The following is a 26005-nucleotide window of genomic DNA, read 5'->3' as shown; positions in this document are numbered from 1 at the left end:
AGGTCAAATGTCAGATGAGACCAAGAGTTTGAAGGGGCACCGTATTCAGAGGTGTCATCTTATTTCTCATTCACAACACAATTTAGAGTCAACTTTAATTATTCAGTGAAGGAATACATTTAGTCCAAGGCTCTACACATCCCATGGTGGATGGCATTAGCACTTGCATAGAAGATATATATTTTTTTAATTTTTCATTTTTTTTTAGGACACAATCTCACTCTATCACCCCAGTAGGAGTGCAGTGGCACGGTCGTAGCTCACTGTAGTCTCAATCCCCTGGGCTCAAACAATCCTCCCTCCTCTGCCTCCCAAAGCCCTAGTATTACAGGCATGAGCCACTGCACCGGACCACATAGAATTTTTTAAATGTGGGAACTGGATCTGTACTTACAAACACTAAAGGAACAGTTTTTAAATATGCACTTTTCTGTTTTATTTTGTGCAAGGATTTCTTCCAAAGTTTCACGATTTTGACTAATAGAGTAATTCCTATAAACTTCTGTCTTATCTTACAGAACCTCTTTAGGAACCACAATGCAAATTAAAAAAGAAAACAAAAAACCTAACCCTAAAGTCAGGTTTACTGCCTGACCCTGAAGTAGACATTGGTTATGCAGCAATGAGTAAGATAAGCACTGCCCTTCACCCTCTGAACTTGCCATCTAGTGGGGAAGAAATGTGAACAAGGAAAAGAGCAGGGAGCAAAGGGAGAGGTTAACAAGGGCTTATGTCCTGGAGTGGGGAGGCCTTCAGGTGAATGGACATTTAAACTCATATCTGAGAAATGTTTAAGAGTTCTGAGGAATGCTGGGGATGAAATTGTGGGGAGGAGAATCTGACAGTGTCTGCCTGGCCAGACTGTAATCCCTAGTTGTTCAGTCAAACACTAATCTAGATGTTGCTCTGAGAAGCTTCAGCTCTGCTTTTAAGGCCTTTCAACTGATTGAATCAGATACATCCAGATTATCTAGAATAAGCTCCCTCACTTAAGGTTGCTAATTGTGGTCTTAATCACATCTACAAAATACCTTCACAGAAATACCTAAGTTGATGTTTGATTGAATAATGGGAAACTCTAGCCTGGCCAAGTTGACCCATATAATTGACCATCACAGAGATTTTTCCAGAAAAGAGAGCATGTGTCATGCAAATATATTGTAATAATGAATTTTCAATCTTTATTGGATTATTCTATATTATAAATCATTCTTATTAATTAGCTAGTAAGGCTTAACCCTATGTTTGAGTTGCCCTATTTGTCTGTCAATAATTATTTAATTTTTACAATATTCCTATGGGTAATCTTTTCTTATTCTTCAAATTCCTGAGGTTCATAATACTAGTACAGGGTATATAGCTCTAAGCATTAACAGGCAGTAAGGAAATGGTAGAACCTTTTTTGAGATGGAGTCTTGCTCTTTCACCAGGCTGGAGTATAGTGGCACGATCTCAGCTCACTACAACCTCCGCCTCCTGGGTTCAAGTGATTCTCCTGCCTCAGTCTCCCGAGTAGCTGGGACTACAGGCATGTGCCACCATGCCCAGCTAATTTTTGTATTTTTAGTAGAGATGGGATTTCACCATGTTTGGACAGGATAGTTTTGATCTCTTGACTTCGTGATCCGCCCACCTCGGCCTCCCAAAGTGCTGGAATTACAAGTGTGAACCATCGCGCCCAGCCAGAACTTTTTCTTAATTCCCTGTGTAAGACCCTTCACATATTAACAAACTTTTCTGATATCCTAAAATGAAGCATGTTAAAGTGAATGTCAAGTACTAATGAGTTACAAATTAGTTATAAACATGATGTTTATATAACTAGAATAATAGACCAGTTTCTATCATAAAGTCAGATTATCTTAAATTTACTATCTTCTGTTTCATGATTTCTTTTTATAAGTAAAAAGATTTCATTGAAATGTAAAGTGTGGCTTCCAGTATAGTAGCTAAGACAGTCTCAGCAAATAGAAGGTGATCAACCAGTATTGATTTTTAAGCAAAATGTGAAAAATATACTGAACTATGTTAGTTCAAAGTCAGAGGTCACAGACATGAGGACATTAGGGCATTGGAAAATAAGAGAAAAATGATATAAAGGCAGGAAGAATTAAAGAAATGTCACACATTATACTTATAAGTACCACGGTCTGTAAACACAGGTTTTAATGGAGACATGAAGTGATTTTTTTATAGAGTCAGTATCACTGATTTGGGAGAGTTGCATTTAATGAAGAGACTTGTAGTTATTCTAAGCTGAAGTAATAGGTTGCATGTGGGAATATTTTATTTCTCCATCTCTTAATTTGAATAAAAGCTCAAAAAGCTGAAAAAATAGGAATCAACCATAATCTAGGATTTGAAAAATCTGTTTCAAATAAAGGTTAAAGTCCCCCATAAAGCCCTCTAGTTCTTTTTTTTTTTTTTTCTATTTTCTCATTTTTTTTTTTAATTTTTTATTTTTTATTTTTTATTTTTTATTATACTTTAAGTTCTAGGGTACATGTGCATAACGTTTATATCATGTATAACTCCCCAATGCAATCCCTCCCTCAAAAGAAGACATCCATACAGCCAACAGACACATGAAAAAATGCTCGTCATCACTCGCCATCAGAGAAATGCAAATCAAAACCACAATGAGATACCGTCTCACACCAGTTAGAATGGCAATCATTAAGAAGTCAGGAAACAATAGATGTTGGAGAGGATGTGGAGAAATAGGAACACTTTTACACTGTTGGTGGGATTGTAAACTAGTTCAACCATTATGGAAAACAGTATGGCGATTCCTCAAGGATCTAGAACTAGATGTACCATATGACCCAGCCATCCCACTACTGGGTATATACCCAAAGGATTATAAATTACTCTACTACAAAGACACATGCACACGTATGTTTATTGCGGCACTATTCACAATAGCAAAGACTTGGAATCAACCCAAATGTCCATCTGTGACAGACTGGATTAAGAAAATGTGGCATATATACACCATGGAATACTATGCAGCCCTCTAGTTCTTTTCCCCAGAAGTAAAGACTGTCAATATTTGTGTGCATCAGCTTCTAGGTTTTACCTTATACTTCTTGTAGTGTGTGTGTGTGTGAGATTGTGTGTGTGTGAGAGGGAGATACAGCCACCTACACACACACACACACACACACACACACTCCCTTTCTCTCTCATTCTCTTTATTTTTTTCTGCATTTTTAAAAATTTGTAATTTTTGTGGATACAGAGTAGGTGTATACATTTATGGGGTATTGAGATGTATTGATTCAAGAAAACAATGCAAAATAATTACATCAGGGTAAATGGAGTATTCCTTACCCCAAGCATTTATTCTCTATTTGTTACAAGCAATGCAATTATACTCTTTTAGTTATGTTGAAATGTATAATAAATTTTTGTTGACTGTGGTCACCCTGTTCTGCTATCAAATACTAGATCTTGTTCATTTTATCTAACTATATTTTTATACCCATTAACTCTACCCCCTCCCGCCCTCTCCCTCACTACCCTTCCCAGCTTCTGGTAACCATCACTCCATTCTCTTTCTCTGTGAGTTCGATGGTTTTACTTTTTAGCTCCCACAAATATGTGTGAACCTGTGAATTTTGTCTTTCTGTACCTGGCTTGTTACACTTAATATAATCTCCTCCAGTTCCATCCATGTTTTTGCAAATGACAGAAACACTCTTTTTTATAACTAAATACCATTCAGTCATTTTAAAAAATCTTTTTTATAGATTGCAGTTTTCATTGGATTTCTGTAATGATCAATGGTGTTGAGCACCTTTTCATATATCTGCTTGCAGGTAGTTTACAAATGGGTACTTTGAAAATGCAGTAGATGTACACAATGGTGTACTATTCAGTCATTAAAAAAGTACTTTTAAAAAGTGTACTTTAAAAAAGTATTTTTTAATGACTGAATAGTACACCATTGTGTATATCTACCACATTGTGCATATCTACCACATTTTCTTTATCCATTCATCTGCAGATGGACACTTAGGTTGCTTTCGAATCTTGGCAATTGTGAATAGTGCTACATTAAACATTGGAGTGCCAATATCTCTTTGATATACTGATTTCCTTTCTTTTGAGTATACTTAGCTGTGGGATTGCTGGATTGCCTGGTGGTTCTATTTTTAATTTTTTGGGGAACCTCCAAACTGTTCTCCGTAGTGGTTGTACTAATTTACATTACCCCCAACAGTGTATGAGTGTTCTCTTATCTCCACATCCTTTCCAGTATTTGTTATTGCATGTCTTTTGGATAAAAGTCATTTTAACTGGAGTGAGATTACATCTCATTGTACTTTTGATTTGCATTTCTGTAATGATCAATGGTGTTGAGCACCTTTGCATATACCTGCTTGCCATTTGTGTGTCTTCTTTTGAAAAATGTCTTTTCAAATCTTTTGCTGATTATTTAATGAGATTATTACATTTTTTTTCTGTACAGTTTGAGCTCCGTCTCTTCTAGTTATTAATCTCTTGTAAAATGGGTAGTTTGCAAATGTTTTCTGTCATTCTGTGGGTTGTCTCTTCACTTTGCTGATTGTTTCCTTTGCTGTGCAGAAGCTTTTCAACCTGTTGTGAACCCATTTGTCCATTTTTGCTTTGGTTGCCTATGCTTGTAAGGTATTATTCAAGAAATCCTTGCCCAGGCCAATGTCCTGGAGAGTTTCCACAATGTTTATTTTTAGTGATTCCATGGTTTGAGGTCTTAGATTCAATTCTTCACTCCACTTTTTATTCAATTTCTGTATATGGTGAGAGATAGGGGTCTAGTTTCCTTCTTCTGCCTATGGATATCCAGTTTTCTCAGCATCATTTATTTAAGAGATGGTCCTTTCTCCAGTGTACATTTCTGGCACCCTTGTCAAAAATGAATTCACTGTAGGTGTATGAATTTGTTTCTGGGTTTGTTCTTCCATTTCATTAGTCTGTGTGTCTGTTTTTATGTCAGTACCATGCTGTTTTGGTTACTATAGCTCTATAATATAATTTGAAATCAGGTAATGTGATTTCTTCAGTTTTGTTCTTTTTGCTGAAGAGAGTTTTGGCTATTCTGGGTCTGTTGTGGTTCGATATAAATTTTGGCTTTTTTTTTTTCTATTTCTGTGAAGAATGTCATTGGTATTTTTGATAAGGATTGCATTGAATCTAGATTGCTTTGGGTAATATGGACATTTTAACAATATTGGTTCTTCCAATCCATGAACATGGAATATCTTTCCATTTCTGTGTGTCCTCTTCAATTTCTTCTATCAATGTTTTACAGTTTTCATTTTAGAGATATTTCACTTCTTTAATTAATTCCTAATGATTTTATTTTATTTGTAGCCACTGTAAATGGGATTATTTACTTGACTTCTTTTTCAGATTGTTTGCTATTGGCATACAGAAATGTTACTGATTTTTGTATGTTGACCTTATCCTGCAACTTTACTGAATTTGTTTTAGTTCCAATAGTTTTTTGATGAAGTCTAGGTTTTTCCAAATATGTGATCATATCATCTGCAAACAGGGATAATTTTACTTCTTTCTTTCCAGTTTAGATGTCCTTTATTTTTTTCTCTTCTCTGATTGCTCTAGCCAGGACTTCTAGTACTATGTTGACTAACAGTGATGAAAGTGGGCATCCTTATTGTTTTCTAGATGTTAGAGGAAATGCTTTCATATTTTTCCCATTTAGTATAATACTAGCTGTGGGTTTGTTGTATATTACTTTTAGTGTGGTGAGGTATATTTCCTCTATACTCAGTTTGTTTTAGGGTTTCTATCATAAAAGGATGTTGAATTTTATCAAATGGGTTTTCAGCATCATATGTTGTTGATTTTCATTCTCTTGATAGGATGTATCACATTGATCTGTGTATGTTGAACTATCCTTGAATGCCTGGGATAAATCCCACTGGGCCATGGTGAATTATCTGTTTAATGTGTTGTTAAATTCAGTTTGCTACTAGTTTGTTGATGATTTTTGTGCCAATGTTCAATATCAGGGATGTTGACCTGTATTTTGATTTCTTCTGTATGTGCTTCTGGTTTGGGTACAAGGATGATACTCACCTCATAGAATGAGTTTTGAAGTGTTCTCTGCTCCTTCATTTTTTTGAAATAGTTTGAGAGGATTGGTATTAGTTCTTCTTTAAATGTTTGGTAGAAATCAGCTGCGAGGCCATTGGGTCCTGTCTTCTCTTTGCTGGGAGACTTTTTATTACTTCTGTGATCCCCTTACTTATTAATGGTCTGTTCAAGTCTTGGATTTCTTGATGTTTCAATCTTGGTAGGATGTATGTGTCTAGAAATTTATCCCTTTCTTCCACATTTTTCAATTTATTAGCATATAGTTGCTCATAGTAACTGAGCAATTCAATGATCCTTCGAATTTCTATAGTATCAGTTGTAATGTTGTAATGTCTCCTTTTTCAAAAAACTTTTGAAAGTGAAACCAACTTCTGTTTCATTGATTTTTTTTATTGTGTTCTGCATTTCAATATCCTTTATTTCTGCTCTGATCTTTATTATTTCTTTTTTTCTACTACTTTTGGGTTTAGTTTGCTCCAGTTTTTCCAGTTTAAGATGAATTTTTAGGTTGTTTGTTTGAAGTTTTTCTACTTTTCAGATGTAGGCACTTAAAGCTATAATTTCCTCTTAGTATTGTTTTTGCCATATCCCATAGGTTTTGGTATGTTGTGTTTCCATTATCATTTGTTTCAATAAATTTTTACATTTACTTTTTAATTTCTTCATTGACCCACTGGTTGTTCAAGAGCATATTGTTTAATTTCCATGTGTTTATACAGTTTCCAAGATTCCTCTTGTTATTTATTTCTAGGTTATTCCATTGTGGTCAGAGAAAATACTTGATATAATTTTAATTTTTTAAGACTTATTTTGTGGCATAACACATGGCCTTTCCTTGAGAATGATCTATGTGCTGAAGGGAAGAATGTGCATTCTGTAGCTATTGAGTGAAATTTTCTGTAAATATCTATCAGGTCCATTTGGTCTATAATGTAGATTAAGTTTGGTGTTTCTTTGTTGGTTTTCCATCTGGATGATCTGTGCAATGCTGAAAGTAGGGTGTTGCAGTTTCCAGCTTTAATTGTATTGGGGTCTACCTCTTTAGCTCTAATAATATTTGCTTTATATATTATATTTAAGTGCTCTAGTGTTAGATGTATATATATTTACAATTGTTAATGTCCTCTTGCTGAATTGACCCATTTATCATTTTATAATGACCTACTTTCTCTCTTTATATAGTTTTTGTATTGAAAAATGTATTTTGTACAATTATTCCTACTCTTTTTGGTTTCCAGTTGCATGGAATATCTTTATCCATTCCTTTATTTTCAGTCTATGTGTTCCTTTATAGGTGAACTGTGTTTCTTGTAGGCAACAGATCATTGGGTCTTGTTTTTTGTTTTGTTTTATAATCCATTCAGTTACTCTATGTCTTTTGATTGAGGAGTTTAATCAATTCATAGTCAGTATTATTATTCACAAATAAGGACTTACTCCTGACATTTTGTGTTTTGCAATCATCTTATCTTCCTTCTTTCCATCCTCCCTGTCTTCCTTTTAGTGAAGGTTTTTTCTTCAGGTGGCATTTTAAAATTTCTTTGTTTTTTATTTTATTTTGTGTATCTGTGTATGTTTTCTGATTTGAGTTTATCATGAGGCTTGTAAATGATATCTTGTAATCCATTATTTTAAACGGATGACAACACTGACTACATAAATAAATAAGCAAACAGAAAACTAATAAAAACTCTACACTTTAACTTTGTCCCTCTACTTTTTAAACTTTTGTTGTTTCTATTTATTCTTTATTGTGCTGTCTATGTCTTGAAAAGTTGTTGTTATTATTTTTGATCAGCTGATCTTTTAGTCTTTCTACTCAAGATATGAGTAGTTTACATACCAGACTTATAATGTTATAATATTCTGTGTTTTTCATGTACTTGCTATTACCAGTCAGTCTTGCACCTTCAGATAATTTCTTATTGCTCATTAACATTTTCTTTCCAATTGAAGAACTCCTTTTTGCATCTCATGTAGGGCAGGTCTGGTGTTGATAAAATCTCTCAGCTTTTGTTTGTCTGGAAAGTCTTTATTTCTCCTTTATGTTTGAAGTATATTTACTCTTGATGTACTATTCTAGGAAAAGAAGACTTTTTCCTTCAGCACTTTAAATATTTCGGGCCACTCTATCCTGGCCTGTAAAGTTTCCACTGAGAAGTCTGCTGCCAGGTGTATTGGAGTTCCATTGTATGTCGTTTTTTTCTCTTGCTGCATTTAGGATCCATACTTTATCCTTGAATCTTTGGGAGTTTGATTATTAAATGTCTTGAGGTAGTCTTATTTGAGTTAAATATGCTTGATGTTTTGTAGCCTTCTTGGACTTGAATATTGATATCTTACTCTAGGTGTGGGATGTTCTCTGTTATTATCCCTTTGAATAAACTTTCTACCTTAATATCTCTCTCTACCTCCTCTTTAAGGCCAATAACTCTTAGATTTGTGCCTTTGAGGCTATTTGCTAGTTGTGGTAGATGTGCTTCATTTTTTTCTCATTCTTTTCTAATTTGTCTCTTCTGACTCTGTATTTTCAAATAACCTGACTTCAAGCTTACTAGTTCTTTCTTTTGCTTCATTAATTCTGCTTTTAAGAGACTCTGACATACTCTTCATTATCTCTGTTGCATCTTTCAGCTCCAGAATTTCTGCTTGTTTTTAATTATTTCAATTTCTTTGCTAAATGTATCTGATAGAATTCTGAATTCCTTCCCTATGTTATCTTAGATTTCATTGAACTTCCTCAAAGCAATTATTTTGAATTCTCTGAAAGATCACATATCTCTGTCTCTCCAGCATTGGCCAGTGGTGTTTTAATTTGCTTGGCATGGTCATGATTTTTTGGATGACCTTGATACTTGTGGATGTTTATTGGTGTCTGTGCATTGAAGAGTTGTAATCTAAGTTTTTGGTCACTCCAGCCATATGTGCATTAGGTGGCATCCGAAGCCCAATAACACTGTGAATCTTGCAGACTCATAGAGGTATCACCTTTGTGGTCTTAGATAAGATCTGGAAGAATTCTCTGGATTACTAGGCAGAGACTTTTGGTCTCTTCCCTTACTTTCTCCCAAACGAGCAGAGTCTCTTTCTCTGTCTACTGAGCTGCCTAGAGCTTGAAGAGGAGTGACATAAGCATCCCTGTCTCTACCCATCACTGGGACTATGCTGGATCAGACCTGAATCCAGCACATACTGTGTCTCACCCAAGGCCCATGGTAGCCACTGCCTGGCTATCATCTATGTTCTCTCAAGGCCCTAGGACTCTAGCAGCAAAACCAGCCAGGCCTTTGTTCTTCCCTCCAGAGAAGCAAGTTACCTCCAGCCCTGTGCACATCCAGAGAGAACATCTAGGAGCCAAGGCCTAGAGTCAGAAACCTTAAGAATTTACCTGGAACTCTATTCTGCTGTGGCTAAACTGGCATCCATGCCACAAGACAAAGTTTCTCCCACTCTTCCATCTCCTTTCCACCATCAGAGGAGACTTTTTCCACGGCCACTGCCACCCCAGGCAACAGCAAGTACTGCTTGACTACCACCAATGTTCACTTAAGGCCCAAGGGCTCTTTAGTCAGCTTGTGGTGACTCTTTCTTCAGGGCAGTGGGCCTCCCTTTGGCCCAGGGAAGGTTCAGAAATGCCATCCAAGAGCCAAGGCCTGGAATTGGGAACCTCAAGGGATTCATGTGGTTCTCTGTCCCACTGTGGCTGAGTTGGTACTTAACGTACAAGACAAACTCCCTTTTATTCTTCCCTCCCTTTTTCTCAAGCAGAAGGAGTCTCATCCCAGCCCACTCTCACTACAGCTGGGAATGTGCTCAATCTGAAGCCATCTGAAGCCAGCACAACTCTGAGTCTCACTCTGGAACCACAGCATGTACTGCCCGGGTATTGCTGCTGATTATTCAGAGCCTAAGGTCTCTTTAGTCAGCAGATGATTAATTGTGCCAGGACTTGGTCCTTCTCTTTAAGGTAGTAGTTTTGCTTCTGGTCCAAAGTGGCTCTAGAAATGTTGCCTGGCAGCTATGGCCTAGAATATGGGCCTCAGGACTGCCCGGTACCCTATCCTACTGTGCCTGAGCTGGTAGCTAAGGGACAAAAGAAAGTCCTCTTTACTCTTCCCTCTCGTCTCCTCAAGCAGAGGGAAGGAATGTCTCCTATAAGCTGTCAGCTGTGCTGCCCATAGTTAGGGAAGAGGTGGCACAAGCACTCCCTTAGCCACCCTGGCTGGTATCTCACTAGGTAGCATGTTCCCCAAGTCCACTGGTTCCGACCCTGGCATAGAACCATTATTTGCCCAAGAACTGCAGTCTTTGTGGCCTGGACTGCCTTTCAAGTTTATTTAGGACCCTAGAGGCTTTAGCTCATGGTTGCAAGGCTTAATAGAACTCAGGTTCTGACTGTAAGGATGGGTGACTCCCCTCTGGCTAGGGCAGTATAAATGCTACCTCTGTGGGCCCCAGCTGAATTCTGCCTCATTTTGCTTTCTGCTGTGACTGAGTGGCACTCTGTTACAATGCAAAGTTGCACAACCACTGCTCTCTTCCTCCTCCAAGGACACAGATTCTCTCTGCACACCTCACAGCTACTGCTAGGAGTTGGGAGAGTGGTGACATTAACAATTCAAGACTGTCTTTCCTACATTCTTCAGTGCGTTTTTCAGTGATAAGAAGTTAAAACCGGGTACTGTGATCACTCACCTGAGTTTTGGTTCTTATGAAGGTGCTTTGTGGTGTATATAGTCAATTTGATGTTCCTACAGGGAAGACAATCAGTGAAGGCTTCCTTTGGCTATCTTGCTCTGCTTCCTCCCCTCCCTTCCCCTCCCCTCCCCCACTCCTCTCCTCTCCTCTCCTCTCCTCTCCTCTCCTCTCCTCTCCCTCCCTCCCTCTCTCTCTCTCCTTCCTTCCTTCCTTCCTTCCTTCTTTCTTTCTTTCTTTCTTTCTTTCTTTCTTTTTCTTTCTTTCTCTTTCTCTCTTTCTTACAAAAAGTGGTATAATTCTATACAAAGTGACCAAAAACTTGTTTTATTTGTTTGCTCTTCTAGGTCAACACATACAAATCCACTTATTTATTTTTATTGGCCATTCAATACTTTTGCTTGAATGTTTCAGAAATTATTTAACCATTCCTCAGTTGGTGGTCAGTTGTTCTCAGTTAATTCCAGCTGCCTTTTATTATAATATATCAGGTATTCTTTAGACAAATAATGCTGCAGTGAACATCTTTGTACATATGTATTTACATTTTCATGTCATTCTGTCTGTAATATGGATTCCAACAAGTGGGGTAGCTTATCTGGAGATATGCAGAGACTTAATTTTACTTATATTGTCAAATTATATCTTCTGTGATACCCATTTACACTCCAGCCAGTATATGCAATTGCACATTTTTTCACCTCCTCATCAATCATTCAGTATTTTTTAGCTAATCTGGTAAGCAAAAATTTTATTTTGCAAAGAACATTATATTACATTTATTAAATTATTTGAAAAAGGAGGTAAAGTTGTTTTTGTGAAATGTGCTAAGAGCACACCGTAGACTACATGGCAGAGGTAGAGATGATAGGCAGGAAAACACTTAGGAGGATAGATTAATTAATAAAAGTCAGAGATCATGAAGGCTTAAGCAGGCAGAAAAAGATGCCTCTTTTTCAGAGTTAAGTGGATATCAACTAGCACATTAGCTATATATTGTTACTGCTAATGTATGGGCATGATTTGGCAAGTATTTCTTTAAAAACAAAAGAAAGTTTGTTTTGAAGTTAGAAATCATTCAGTACTTCCAAGTTGTGTAATACATGTAAGGCATTATGTATTCAATGACTTGAATTTAAATGATGAATCCATTAACATATTGCTTGAAATATAGACCATAGTCTTTGTCTTCCTGAGGATATTTTAATCAAAATATTAAAAATAAGCTGGAGTCTCATTCAAATAGTTAATTTCAGCTGCCTTTTGTTGTAATATATCATGAATTATCTCTCTGATGGATGGGTAGCCAAATGCAGATAAAATTAGCTTTGCAGTCATTCATTTTAAATTGCTCTCGAATCACTTGGAAGTAAATTCCATTTCAGAAGAATACACTTTAAGTCTCAGACAAAGAGATAATGGTCCTATATTTTATGATATAAGCAATAATAGTTTAAGTCTTATGATTCAGAAATATAGAAACTTATGTATTAAGTTGATGAAAATTAAGGCTTGATATATAGCAATAAAACCAGCAACCTAAAGCTCTCCAGATTGATGTTCATAGCATAATATTTTCCTGTGAAGAATTAGGTGGAATGAAAGTCTATAAAAATAATATATGGTGAACAGCTTTCTCTTCTTGGATATAAATGAAAAAGCAAAAGCCTGTGTGAGATAACAGAAAAAAGGAAATACTGAGATTTATTGATATCAAGATAAAAATGGTACTACTGTTGGAATGTCAGTTTTGAGTAATAGTAGAAAGTGGAAAATTAAGTCAAATATTGGAGAAGGGTAAAAGGAATAATAACGTTACATCTAAATCAAAAAAGGATTAAGTTAATACTGAATTCAATGTACAGAACAAAAGTAACTCTGGAAATTTGCCTTGTTCATTTGAATGAACTACAAGTACAAAACATGTTTCACAACTTAATTAATCAAGTCATTTTGCCCAGATAGCACGATGCAGTCAATACCAGCAGCTGGGGTGTGCATTTATAGAAAATGTAATAATTTGGGATACCTGTGGCATGTTGCCAGAAATAAGTTCGCAGTCTAAAGTTACTGTTCACAGACTGAATTCCTATTATCACCCTGATATCATTCCTTCAGATATTTATATTAAGAAATAAAGTGGTAAGAGGATGTACTCACTGATGTCCTTGAAGAAAAAAAATCAATTATTTTTATAGCTTCAAGTTTTGCAGCATGACCTTAATAGTATCATAAAGCTGTTTTGTTTGTTTGTTTGTTTGTTTTTGTTTTTTGTTTTGTGAGTTTTTTTTCTAGTATGGTAATATGAATTGCATGAAAGGTACTGATCTCAGTAAACAGTCTACCACCTCAGGGTGGAATCACAAACTTTCTTATCCCCATGGGTTCAGCAGTCCTTTAATGCCCTGAAAAAGTAAAAATTTTAGCATGGCAGGATTTTACTTATTTTGGATCAGAGCCCCTTTGATGGGCACTAGGGATCATCCAAAGGAAGGCCACAAACACATAAAGTCACACACCTTCCCTTGCACACCATTGCAAATACACTTGCTTAGAGAATTGATACGAGCCTGAGATTCTCAGTCTGAACAATTATGTTTTCCTTTAGAAAATGTCTAATTACCACAAGAAACTGGGAAAAACAAACTAAGTTCCAAAGTGACTATTCAATAATAAAGATGCAATTTCATTTTTCAGACTTTCCATGAAGTGACATGTTCATTTAACTGACATTTGTAGACAGGGCTGGCTTCACGGCTATGTGACCTCTGCTGTCATACAGGACCAGTGTTTGGTTTAATGTTCTGCTGTCACCATCTCAGAAATCTTAATAAATTTTTAACCAGGGATCCTGAATTTTCATTCTGCATTGGGCCACACAAATTTTGTAGCCAGTCCTGTTTGTAGATATTTCTATTGTTAAAACATCTTATAATTGTAAATGAATCTGAGGCACTATAAACTCTAAAATCCTTTGTGAATCTCTTAGAAATGACCAAAGTTGCCATTAGTATAATATTCATGCATTTGTAAGATTTTTGTTGACCCCATATAATGTGCTAGACTTATGGAAAATGAAAACGAAAACAATATAGCCCCTGCTTTCAAAGAGTTTCATTTCTAGTGTTAAGCATTTGTTATATATTTCTAGTTTTTTGAAAATTGGTAATAATCTTATAAAACGAATTACAAAACTGAAAAGTAGATTCCTCCACTTGTATGACTGGCAAATGCATTGCACAGAGGAGCTAAATATTCATGTAGGATAAATGGTATTTGTAGCTGATCACTTTTTATCTTTAAATACATGTAGCTATAGCCATGCTGGATGTTTAAATAAGTTTTCATCTATTATTTTAGTTGAAGAGAATTGGCTTGCTTGTTTGATTTTCAAAACTTTCTCTAGAAAAGAAAAAAATTAAGATACAGTTTCATAAAAAGATGATTTCTAAAATAACACTGTATCTGAGAATTAATGCTGAAACTTAACAGTTTTGTATGGAGCAAGAATCAGAAAGTGTTCTTTCAGTATGTTTAACTTGATGGTGGGACCAACTTCCATGGTTGAGTAAGGTACCCAGGTCATATATTGTATGTGGAGAAGGTGAGGGTTTCACAACAGTGGTGAGCCTACTGATAATCAGCTTATTTGCATGTTATCATATCTGTCCCACTGTACGTATCTACTAACCCAAGGTCTTGAATTTTCTATATTAATATCATTCTCAACAACTGAATTGAGTAATAGAAGTGATATGCCATATTGCCTGTAACAGGAATTCATCCAGGGCATAGGCTTGAATTTACTTTGTGAATATTATAGGAGATCTTAATAAACTAATACGCTGGGGTTGGCCAAGGCATCTCTCTAGATCAACTTTTAAGAGATTGGTTCTGCCAAAACTATAATGATACGTAAAAGAAAAACTGGATTTATTAAATTAAAACATTTCTAATGATAGAAATTTTCCTTAATAAGTTGTATTTTCAAGTGTTAACAAACGTCTTGAAAAATTAATACTGTGTGAAACCTCAAACCAAGATATAGGTTCATTTCTCTTTACTTGTTGTGATCATGTTGTCTTAAAAGTCAAAATTAAGGAAATACAAAGTTAGTTTGCCCATACATTGTCTAAATATATTGTTATTACTTTTTCCCAGCGCTTAACAGAGCTGCTTTTGACTTTAAAATGTGTGACTTTTTTGCTTCCATTTGTCTTTTCAGTAGTTTACAATAAAATAATCAGAAGAAAGAGATATACACTTTGGCAAGGCAGAGTAATCAGTTTTTAGTGCCTATAAAGTTTTTCTCTAGCATGTGAACATATAAATACTTTTGCTATATTACTTAATAAGGTAAGGTTGTATACAATCATCTATATCTTGCAATCATTCCTTTTCAAGTTTTACCTTCTGAAACAATGGCTGAAAGATTTATTATACTTTGCATGCTTAAATAAATATAGTTATTAAATACATTCACATGTTTTTGTGTGTACAAACATAGTTAAAAAATAAAATCTAGTTGACCGTCCGCCTTCATGAATAGTAATAATTAAAAACAATAGCTAACTTCTATAGAATTTGAGTCATGTTTTTTGGAGCTTTTTTGATTATCAGCACTGTCCATCATCACATATAACAGTAAGTGCTTTAGAAAAAAAAAATTGGATAAGACCTTCAAGACATCAGTTTCATGCTGATGGATTTGTCAATAGTTCAGTTCCTCATCCCTTTGCCTTTCTGAGTTATGTTTATTTAAGCAGTCTTGAATGTTCTTGCATATTGACTAAAGGAACTGCAATTGATGGAAACAAGGTTATTCTTTAGTAAGCTGACAATTTTGGTCCTTGATGTTCAGCAATGGAAAAACTAGAAGTGATGCCCTGCCAAAAGAAAGCAAATTAAGGACGTAAAGTGAGAAAAAATATCTAGGTATAGGAAACAATATTTACATTTCAGTGTCATAAATTTACTACTGTGGGCAGCTTTGAATGCTAGTTTTGTCCAGTGATGCAAGTGAAGTCAATTTTTACTGCAAAATAGATTAGCAGAGACCGGACATCATTACTATTTGACAGCTATCTTATGACTTGAATGAAAAGAGTTCCAAGCCAGTTTTCTTAGTGGACAGATAGATGTCCACTATATCAATGGCTATCTTCCAACACAGGGCAACAACTGAAGGAGAAATAAAATGACTTTCAAGACAACATGTGAGCAACCAGCCTTTAAGTACCAATACCATACTCTATACTACTGAATAAAAGTACATTTAAAGAACTTGTAAAAATTTTTAATTTTGACATCAGAGTTTTCACATGATGTGTTTGTAACCAATTTGGGGAATTAGTAATAGCTTTGTTCTCCTCTGTCCCAGTTGGAAGATTATTATTAGGCTGAACTTATTTATGGTGTATTGAAAAGACTGTTTTTACCTTGACTTTTGTACAACACAAGAATAGGTTTTATTATACAAAGCACTTTTATTATTACTTTTTTATTTTGAATCATGCAGAATCCAGGTTTAAAATGTATCTCAAAGTGTGCAAATTATCTAAAGTGGTTTTTAAATTTTGGGTTGAATGAATATTTCATACAATGACATCTTTTGAAAATAACAACAGATTTGAGTTTGAATGTAAAGATCCTTAATTAAAGTTTCTAATATTTCTGCTCATCTCCTTGCAAAGGATGTAAACTTTATCTATGAGCCTTATGCTTTTCAAAGAAATGTTTCTAATGAAGTTGCTCTTGCTTTTGTCTGCTCTCAAGAGTGACACTCTATAATAGGAAATGTAGTGATACTTTGGGAAGATCATGGTTTTTAATTGAGATACACATGAATTCCAGTTTCAGCTCTGCTATTTACTACCTATGTGCTCAGGGCAACTTATTTATCCTCCCTGATGTTGAGTTTCGCTGTGTATAGAAATGGGAATAATAATCCATATCCTTAGTTAAACGACCAGTCAATAGATCTAACACACTGCCTAACACACAGCAGGCATTCAAATCCCTTAATTCCTGCATTTATAAGTCACTATTTTTACACCACTAGCAAGTAAAAGGCAAGTTGTTACAATGTGTTAACCATTTTCCACTTTCTTCTTGTTTCTCAGACGACGACTTTTTTCATGAACTCCCAGAAACTTTTCCTTCTGATCCACCTGAGCCTCTGCCACATTTCCTTATTGAGCCTGAAGAAGCTTATATTGTGAAGAATAAGCCTGTGAACCTGTACTGTAAAGCCAGCCCTGCCACCCAGATCTATTTCAAGTGTAATAGTGAATGGGTTCATCAGAAGGACCACATAGTAGATGAAAGAGTAGATGAAACTTCCGGTGAGTTTTCCATTGCATTTGCATTGCAGTTCAAGATTCAGTTACTCACTACTCTAGCCTGGGGCCATACTATAATTTCAATTAGTAGAATGGAAAATGGAGTTATTCTTTGACAAAAAGTTTTGAATTGGTTGGTTAAGATTTGGTGATCTTGTTTCATGCGTTGAAAAGTAAAATGGCGTGAATAAATCTTGACTTGATTCCTGTTGGACTACATGAAATTAAAACATGGTTCATACTTAAGAAGATAAATAATGCGAATGAATAGACTGACAATGTTAAATGCCCTAGCAAATAATATCTTGAATTGCACTTGCGTGGTAGTCAGATCTAAATAGCCTGAGATCTGGGAAGCATTTTTAACTAGGATAAATTGAACGTGTTTACATTACTGTCTAATGTTAATCCATGTGCGTAGTTTGCCCTTATATTTGTTAAAGATTTGTAAGTGTCGTAGATTTAAAGTATCTTATACTCATAACTTACATCCAAAAGTGAATCCTAACTTCCTAACTCTTATCTAAAATTAAATTGAGGGTGATTCAGAACAGTGATAGTGTAGGATCCATGAACAGAAGAAATGGTAATTGTAGCCCTTTCTCAGAGGGTCTTGATCTGATTATCTTTGCCCCTGGCATGGTTAAAACTCCTGACTTTGTTGCTCTGTAAATACCATCCTTAAAGATAAAATACTAAAGGCAAAGAAAGGATGAAGTAGATTCTAATAACCTGTGGGATTTCAATTAGATATAAAGGAAACTTTCTTGATAGCAATTTTCTGCTACACAATGGATAAGTTAGGGTGGTTGTAGAATCTCCTGGAGTTCTTTTAAATTGGAAACATATATATCTTTCCATGGTAGTATAAGTGTTTTTGCTCTCCAGCAGAGAGAATAACTCTTTGAACTTTCAGATATCTTCCAGACTTATGATTTTGTAATGTTGACATATATTTAAGTATTAATACTTTATTGTTCAACGTTTTCAAGCCAAAGAATATCAAGCATGACAAAAATTGAAGCATTTAAATATCTTTGTTGTCCTTCATAGATGTCTTTCTATACCAAAATGGATACACATGTTCAAAATCCATATTTGTGCCCAAGTGTTGGATTAACCAGAGACAAGTAGAGACCAACACTTGAGGGCTCTACTTTCTACTTTCAAGGTCTCCAACAAAGTAAATAGCATACTGAGGTGACAGAACATAAAAAAACAGAACTGACTATGAGACGATTGAGAAGAGGCAACTTTTTAAAAAGCATGTGGGGCATATTCTTTATAACATAAATGGTCTTTGGAAAATCAGGTGGCAACTCTACATAATTGCTTGTCAATTTGTGAATCAATATGCTCACTGAATGCAAGCTGATGACTGCAGATACAACTGGGTATCCAATTGTAGGGTAGCTTACTTCAGGGAATTGTCCCACCTCTTGGTCTAATTACTCAGAAAATAACTCCACCAGATGTCTTCAAAATCTCAAGTGGATTGAGTTTTATTTGTTTCAGCTCACGTATTTGTATAGATTTCAAACAAATAAGCTTTAATGATAAAAGGAAAGAGAAAGAAATCACAAAAGCTCAAATATGTCACAACATATTCAGGCTTATCTTTACTAAAATCATGAAATGCCTATATAGGAAGATTATAAATAGAAACAAAACTATTCTGATATTGAATGCTTCTAACAATTTCATGCTATGTTGGTAACACACCCACATACACATATACACATATATTGAGAGAGATTTCCTTTCTGTGAAGCCCTTATTTTTTATAATTCTACACAAAATTAATTAATATTCCATACATCAATGATTAAGAATACCTTTTAAATGAACTATAAACTAAAATAGTTTGCATGTTTTCATTTAAATTCAGGAGAGACAGATGAGAACTAAGGGACGATTTAGGAAATTCAATACTTTCTCAGTTCTCCTGAGATCCAGGAATGGAGTGAAATACAATATAGCTTTATTGGGAGCTTTCATTTTCATCCAAAACTTTACAAAAAAAAAAAGGCAGCAGCCAGCCAAAAGCTAACATACTAGACTCATGTAAGTATTACCTTTAAAGTTAGGAAAAACTTGGTGGGAATGTAAATTAGTACAACCTCTATGGAAAACAGTATGGAGATTTCTCAGAGAACTGAAAATAGAACACCATTGAATTCGGCAATCCCACTACTTGGTATCTACCCAAAGGAAGAGAAATCATTACATCAAAAAGATGCCTGCACTCATATGTTTTTCATAGCTCTATTCACAATAGCAAAGATAGGGAATCAACCCAAGTGCCCGTCAGTGGATAATCAGATAAAGAAAATGTGGTATATACAAACAATAGAATACTATTCATCCATAAAGAAGACTGAAACCATATCTCTTGCAGCAACATGGATGGAACTGGAGGCCATTATCTTAAGTGAAGTAACTCAGACCCAGAAATATATTAATAAATGCCACATATTCTCATTTGTGAGAGCTAAATAATCTGTACACATGGATGTTGAGTGTGGAATGATAGACAATGGAGACTCAGAAGGGTGCAGATGGGTGAGAGGGGGTAAGTGATGATAAATTACTTAATGGGTACAGTGTATGTTATTCAGGTGATGGATACCCCCAAAAGCCCTGACTTTACCACTATGTAATCTATTCATGCAACAAATTATACTTATATCCCATAAATTACTACAAATAAAAAGAATGAAGTTAGGAAAAAGACAAAGATGCCCACAGATACCATTATTAATTGGTATTATTCTAATCTACCAGCCAGTGCCATTAGACAACACAAGTAATGAAGAGGTACAAAAATAGTAAAGAAAGTGGAAAATCATCATTTATGACAAATTGTGTGATTTTGTGCTCCTGGAAAATGTATGCATTTTAAAAGAAAAAAATTTTTTTTAATCAAGAGAATAGAGAAAATAGCTGATAAAAAATTTGTATAACCAACCAACTTTCCTATGTACAGACAGCCAATTCAAATTAAAATGCAGTAAAAGATGTCATTTAGAATAGCTATGTAAAAGAAAACATGTAGGTATATACTTAACAAAAATTTTGCAGAATTTTATAAAGGAATTTTAAAAATCCTACTTAGAGACAAAAAGATATCATGACTTACATTAAGGAAAGACATATTATTCTTGAATGGAAAGGTCAAATATGTTTAAATGTCTAATACTTATAAATGAATCTGTAATGTCACTGTCATTTTATTAAAAATAATTTGGGAAAATAGCTGAGAGAATTCTTAAATAGTAGAGTAATGAGAAAGACCCAACTCATTATAAGTATAATGCTAAAGAAGTTAAAAGAGTTTGATCTTAGCAGAGGATAAAACATACAGATTAATGGATTAAAATAGAGATCAAGAAACAAAGACCTAAGGCATTTGTACCTATTACGTTACCTAGAATGTAATAAAGATCAGTTTTTTAACCAGTGAGGAAAATAGTTTATTCCATAAATGATTTCATAAAACAAGATAGGAAGTTCAAATAGGAAAATAATAAAGAAAACCTGAATCTATCTCATTCTTTAGAACAAAATAAATGCTAGATGTTGGGGCTTACAATCATCATCATCATCGCCACCATCACCATCATCATTAGGAGAAAATTTGGCGGTTGGTTGGTTTCAGTGGTGAGCATAGTCTTTTAAATCAGGACACACAATCTATAAGTCTTACAGGAAGGCATTATTAAACATGAATGTCCAAAGCAAGAACACCACAAACAAAAACAATAGACAGATTTAAAAACTAGTTATAGTATCTGTGGCTATATATTAGCCAACAGGCTAATTTTATAAATATATAAATAGCTCAAAACTATATTTAAAGAAAAGATCAGCAACCCAATAGAAAATTGAGCAGAGTTGTTGACACAACAAGATACAGGAACAGCAATGTAAACGGTAATTAAGTATCTAAGGAGATGTCATCAGGATCAAAACATTTGTTAACATATGGTGTTGATTAAAGGCATAATTTGTTGATGGGTATTTAAATTGATACAATCTTTTTGAAGGCCAATTTGAAAATACCCTCAATATTGAAAGGTATATAGCTTCTACTGAGTAGTTAGAAACCTAGAAACTATCTGAAATATAATTCCAAATGTGCACAAAGGTTGGCCATTGAACCTTTGTTGCAGTTGCATATCAGGGACTGTTTATCCCTACTGTGATACTTTTAAATTTATCTTTTATTTTTTTGGAAACAGGGTCTTCCTCTGTCTCCCAGACTGGAATGCAGTGACATGATCATAGCTCACTGCAAGCTTTAAACTCCTGGGCTCAAGTGATCCTCCCACTTCAGCCTCCCAAATAGCTACAACTACAGGCACACTACCATGCCTGGCTAATTTTTCATTTTTTGTAGAGATGGGGTCTTACTATGTTGCCCAGTCTGGTCCCCAAACTCCTGTGCTCAAGTGATCCTGCTGCCTTAGCCTCCCAATGCACTGGTGAAACAGGAGAGTTCCCTCGACCACTTCTGGGGCTTGCAACAGGGGTATGGCTCATTTACTATTTAAGCTACACTCACACACCTCTCGAGAGGAGGAGCATGCAGGTGAGGGGGTGCAGGAGCTAGAGCTAGTGCCTTTGGGCTCCAGCAGGAAGGAACCCTTTACTAGCCTGCAGCACTGACTGGAAGTTGCCTGTGACAGAGCTCTGGAGCCCCAGAGGGCACGTGTTATAAACGGTGCTCTTTTAGCTTTGCCTCCACAGATGCCTTAAACGTTAACAGCTCCGTGAAGAATCACTGTGACAGCCTTTTTGGGTTCTTGCACCCAGTGTGTCCTGAATTCTTTTTCAGCATTAAGGAAGAATCAGGTCACAGGAACAGTTTGAAAGGTGATGAATGCGGAAGATTTTATTAAGCGGTGAAAGTGGCTCTCAGCAGAAAGGGAGCTGGAAAGGATGATATGGGAAGAAGGTGATCTTTCCGTGAAGCTCGGCCATCTGCGGCCGGGCTCCTCCTCTCCAAAGTCATGTAGTCAGAAGTTATACTACGTCTATCTGTAGTCTCCGATGCTCAGTTGCTTCTCTCGACATTCAGCTGCTTGTGTCTCTGCCAGCTAAGGTCTGGGGCTTATGCAAGCACAGGATAGAGGGGCAGGCCAGGCCAAAAAGGTAACTTGGGCAGGAAAACAGGGGGCTGCAGTTTCCAGGCTTGAGGGTGGGACCTTTGCTGGGGAACTGCCCCCTTCAACTCAGTATTTCCCTGCCTCCTGTCCATATCACTGGAGCTACAGGGGAAGAGGCCTACCACACCTGGCCATCATACATTTTAAAACAATGAGGTTGCATCATATACATATGAAGCTATAGAAAACTCTCTGAGATAAAATTTAGAATGAAAGCCAAAGTAGAGAAGACTGTGTACTGTATGTGATATGCTTCCATGTATAAAGAAAGAGGATGCATGTACATTTGTAGGTGCATTAGAATTTTTCTGGAGAAACATATAACAAGCAGTTGACACCTTAGAGTCTGGGCTGATGAAGGCACTTTTATTGTTTGAGTTTTTTTGTTGTTGTTGTTCAATCCTGTGAATGTGTTATTTTCATAATAAATAATGAAACCTGAAAAAAAGCCCGTACCACTTTATTGCCTCTCTTTGCCTGCTATCATAAATCCCCAATACGGACACGTATTGGTGGAGAAATTTGTAGGCTTTTTATGTTCAAGTTTTTTGCTTTCCTGTGAGATCAGAAATATCGTGAATGCAATTGAAATAAAGGCATTTGTTTTTTTAGGTGTGGGGGTTGAGGGGTTTTTCCTGAAGCTAGATTCACCCTGCAACTTTGGTTCTCAACTGGAGTCTGACTGCAGTATTGTTGGGGATTTATTGGTTCTTAATAGCAAGAAATTTTAGAATACATTAAGTCCTGAAGTGTATTTCAAATCAGGTAAATTTTCTTAGTATTGGAAAAAATCAAACCTGGTTATCCTATGATAAGACAGAGAAGAGACACTGCGAACAAGTTATTTTTATACATACCTCTGCCTTATAATCATATTTAGAAGGATATTTAGTGACAACCAAGCTACATTACCTTGAGACTAAGAAAAGTTGACTACATTCAATAAAATATCTATCAAAGGTAACTTCATATTTAAAAACTGCAAGACAATAAAACTGAAATAAAACAAATTTCTTCTCCAACTCATAAAATTTTCTTTTTAAATTATGAAATCATTAAATAGGAAGCAAATACTTATTTATACTCACTGATTATATCTATCCATTGATCATAACAAAATGTACTGAATGAAGATCATTCATGACCATTATTCTTTGCCTTTCCATCATTTAAACCACAGTTGCATTTCTTACATATATGTAATATAAGAAACAGAAAAGTGGAAAGCAGCTTATAATAAGTCATTTAGAAATTTTCAATATTTGAAAGTTCTTGATTTGGTAATATAGTAATACATGCCTATGTTGCCTTCAAAATTCCATAGAAATCATGATCTACTCAATATTTTGTGGTTACGTTTTTCAGAAAAACTCAGGCTCAGCTGTTCGCTTTCTATTTACTTGAAGTCTTTTCAACTCTTGTTTCCATGGTACCTAAGATCTACCATCTAAAAGCAAATATTTTTTCTCTGTGAAGAAGCAAAGGGGTTTAGAAAACCATGGTTATGTTGAAATTTTAATAATCCCTGAGATTTTCCTTCTTCATCTTTAATTATTCTCAAGTTAGCAGAAAATATCAATGAGGTCAACACAACAAAAATAAAAGTTCCAGGCCTTATACTGAACACCTTACATGTTTTCTGTTCTATAGTCATCACAAGTGTCTTATGAGATAATTTCTAAGAATCTTCTTTGGTAAATTAGGAATCGGAGGCTCAGCAGGATAAAGAAACAAACTTGCCTCAAATCACCTAATGAGGAAGTGACGCAGCCAGGATATGAACCCAGAACTCTCTGCTTCCAAAAACTTTGCTCTTGGCCCTGTGCCTGGTATCTCCCTAAGTTTTGCGTAACTACTGAACACAGAACAGTCTAAAAAACAGCTATGCAATACAATCATTTCTTTTCCCAGGAAGAGAAGGGCTGCTCCAGAGTGTCAGCTGTATGTGCATTTTTCATGTTTGTATTTGCCTTCCTTGTTTTGTGTCAGGTTTTCCACATGCAGGCCTTTGTGATTCTTTAATATAATAACATAAGCTAGTGCTTAGGGTCTGGTTTTTCACTCTTGAAGGCCTTTGCCTTTTGGCCAGTTAGCAAACCGTGATCCTTAATGGAAAAAAGGAAGTAATGAAGAGAAGCTATAATTGGGCATAAATTTAAGTGAATTGCTTCTAATCACACCTCAACTTAGGTATACTGTGCTCACTCAAGACCCCATTTGTTGCAAGAGTGGGAACAATGAAAATCCTCCTCCTTTTGTATTCCTATTTCAGATACCTCTTCTCTCCATCTGGGTACCAAAAATTAAAATCTTAGCTTCATCCTTCACTCCAACAAGCAAAATGATCATCAAGTATTGCCATTTTATTTTCAAATCATCCTTCTGTTTTAAGTCTTGCTTCTACTCCCCTTCTACTCTTTAATATATACCTCTTTGATTATCTAAATAGCCACCTACATCTTCTTTATTTTGACCTTTTTTTGAGCAGTTTATTCTCCAAGTAGTTATAGGCCTAAAAGATAAGTGTTCAAATGGTTTTTCCAAGTGGTTGTCATTCCCCTTCTTAAAAATATATAATGGTTCCCCTTTGTCCATGAAATAAAGCATATCCTCCTTGATCTTATCTTCAAAGTCTTCAGTATAATTGGCTCCTAATCAAACTTTCTAGCCTTGTCCCATAGTTTCACCTTTACCACATGCCTTATATAGTAAGCTGATAGGGTTTTTCCTCTTAAACTGTGTTCAGCAAACCACCAGTGTCTTATAAGTTCTTAATAGATGTTATTTTGGAAAACAAGAAAACAAAAGCTTTGCAGCCGATGTAGGAAACGCTGCAGTAATTATATTCCCTTTTTGGAGAAAGTACTAAGTCATCTTAATCCATCTGGGCTGCTGTAGCAAAACACCACAGCCTGAGTTGTTTATAAAGAACAGAAATGTATGTCTCAGAGATTTGGAGGCTGGGAAATCCAATATCCAGCAGATTCGTTGTGTGATGAGGGCCTGCTTCCTTCTAGATGGTGCCTTCTTGCTGTGTCCTCACATGACAGAAGGGGCAAAGGGTGCCTCTCTTGTCTCTTTTATAAAAGCAGTAACCCATTCTTCATGACACTTGCCCCCATGGCCTAGTCACTTTCCAGAGGCCCTACCTCCTAATACCATCACCTAGGGAGTTAGCATTTCAACATATGAATTTGAGGGGATGTGAATAATGAGACCATAGCAAATGTGTATTAGCACAACAGTCCCCAACTTTTTGGCACGAGGGACCATTTTCATGGAAAACACTTTTTCCACAAAGTGGGAGGGGGATGATTTAGGGATGATTCAAGTGCATTACATTTATTGTGCACTTTATTTCTATTATTATTACATGGTAATATATAATGAAATGATTATACAACTCACCATAATGTAGAATCAGTGGGAGCCCTGAGCTTGTTTTTCTGCAACAGTCCCATGTGGGGGTGATGGGAGACAGTGACAGATCATCAGGCATTAGATTCTCATAAGCTGCATACAACCTATATCCCTTGCATGTGCAGTTCACAATGTGGTTTGCGCTCCTATGAGAATCTAATGCTGCCACTGATCTGATAGGAGGCAGAGCTCAGGACGTAATGCTCTCTCACCTGTTGCACACCTCCTGCTGTGTGGCCTAGTTCCAGTACTGGTCCATGGCCTGGGGGTTGGGGA

General features: G+C 35.8%; 1 protein-coding gene across 1 annotated transcript in view; it reads left to right on the top strand.

Moving 5' to 3' along the window:
- The window catches only part of UNC5C (unc-5 netrin receptor C), a 484018-nt gene that overhangs the window by 298174 nt on the left and 159839 nt on the right, over nt 1-26005 (top strand). The window contains exon 2 of the mRNA XM_033214856.1: nt 16923-17144. Coding sequence (XP_033070747.1) covers nt 16923-17144 — 222 coding nt within the window. The remainder of the gene's footprint in view (nt 1-16922; nt 17145-26005) is intronic.

This window comes from Trachypithecus francoisi, unplaced genomic scaffold (assembly GCF_009764315.1).
Source record: "Trachypithecus francoisi isolate TF-2019V2 unplaced genomic scaffold, Tfra_2.0 Lachesis_group1, whole genome shotgun sequence".
NCBI lineage: Eukaryota > Metazoa > Chordata > Mammalia > Primates > Cercopithecidae > Trachypithecus > Trachypithecus francoisi.
This window is presented reverse-complemented; position numbering and strand designations above follow the sequence as displayed.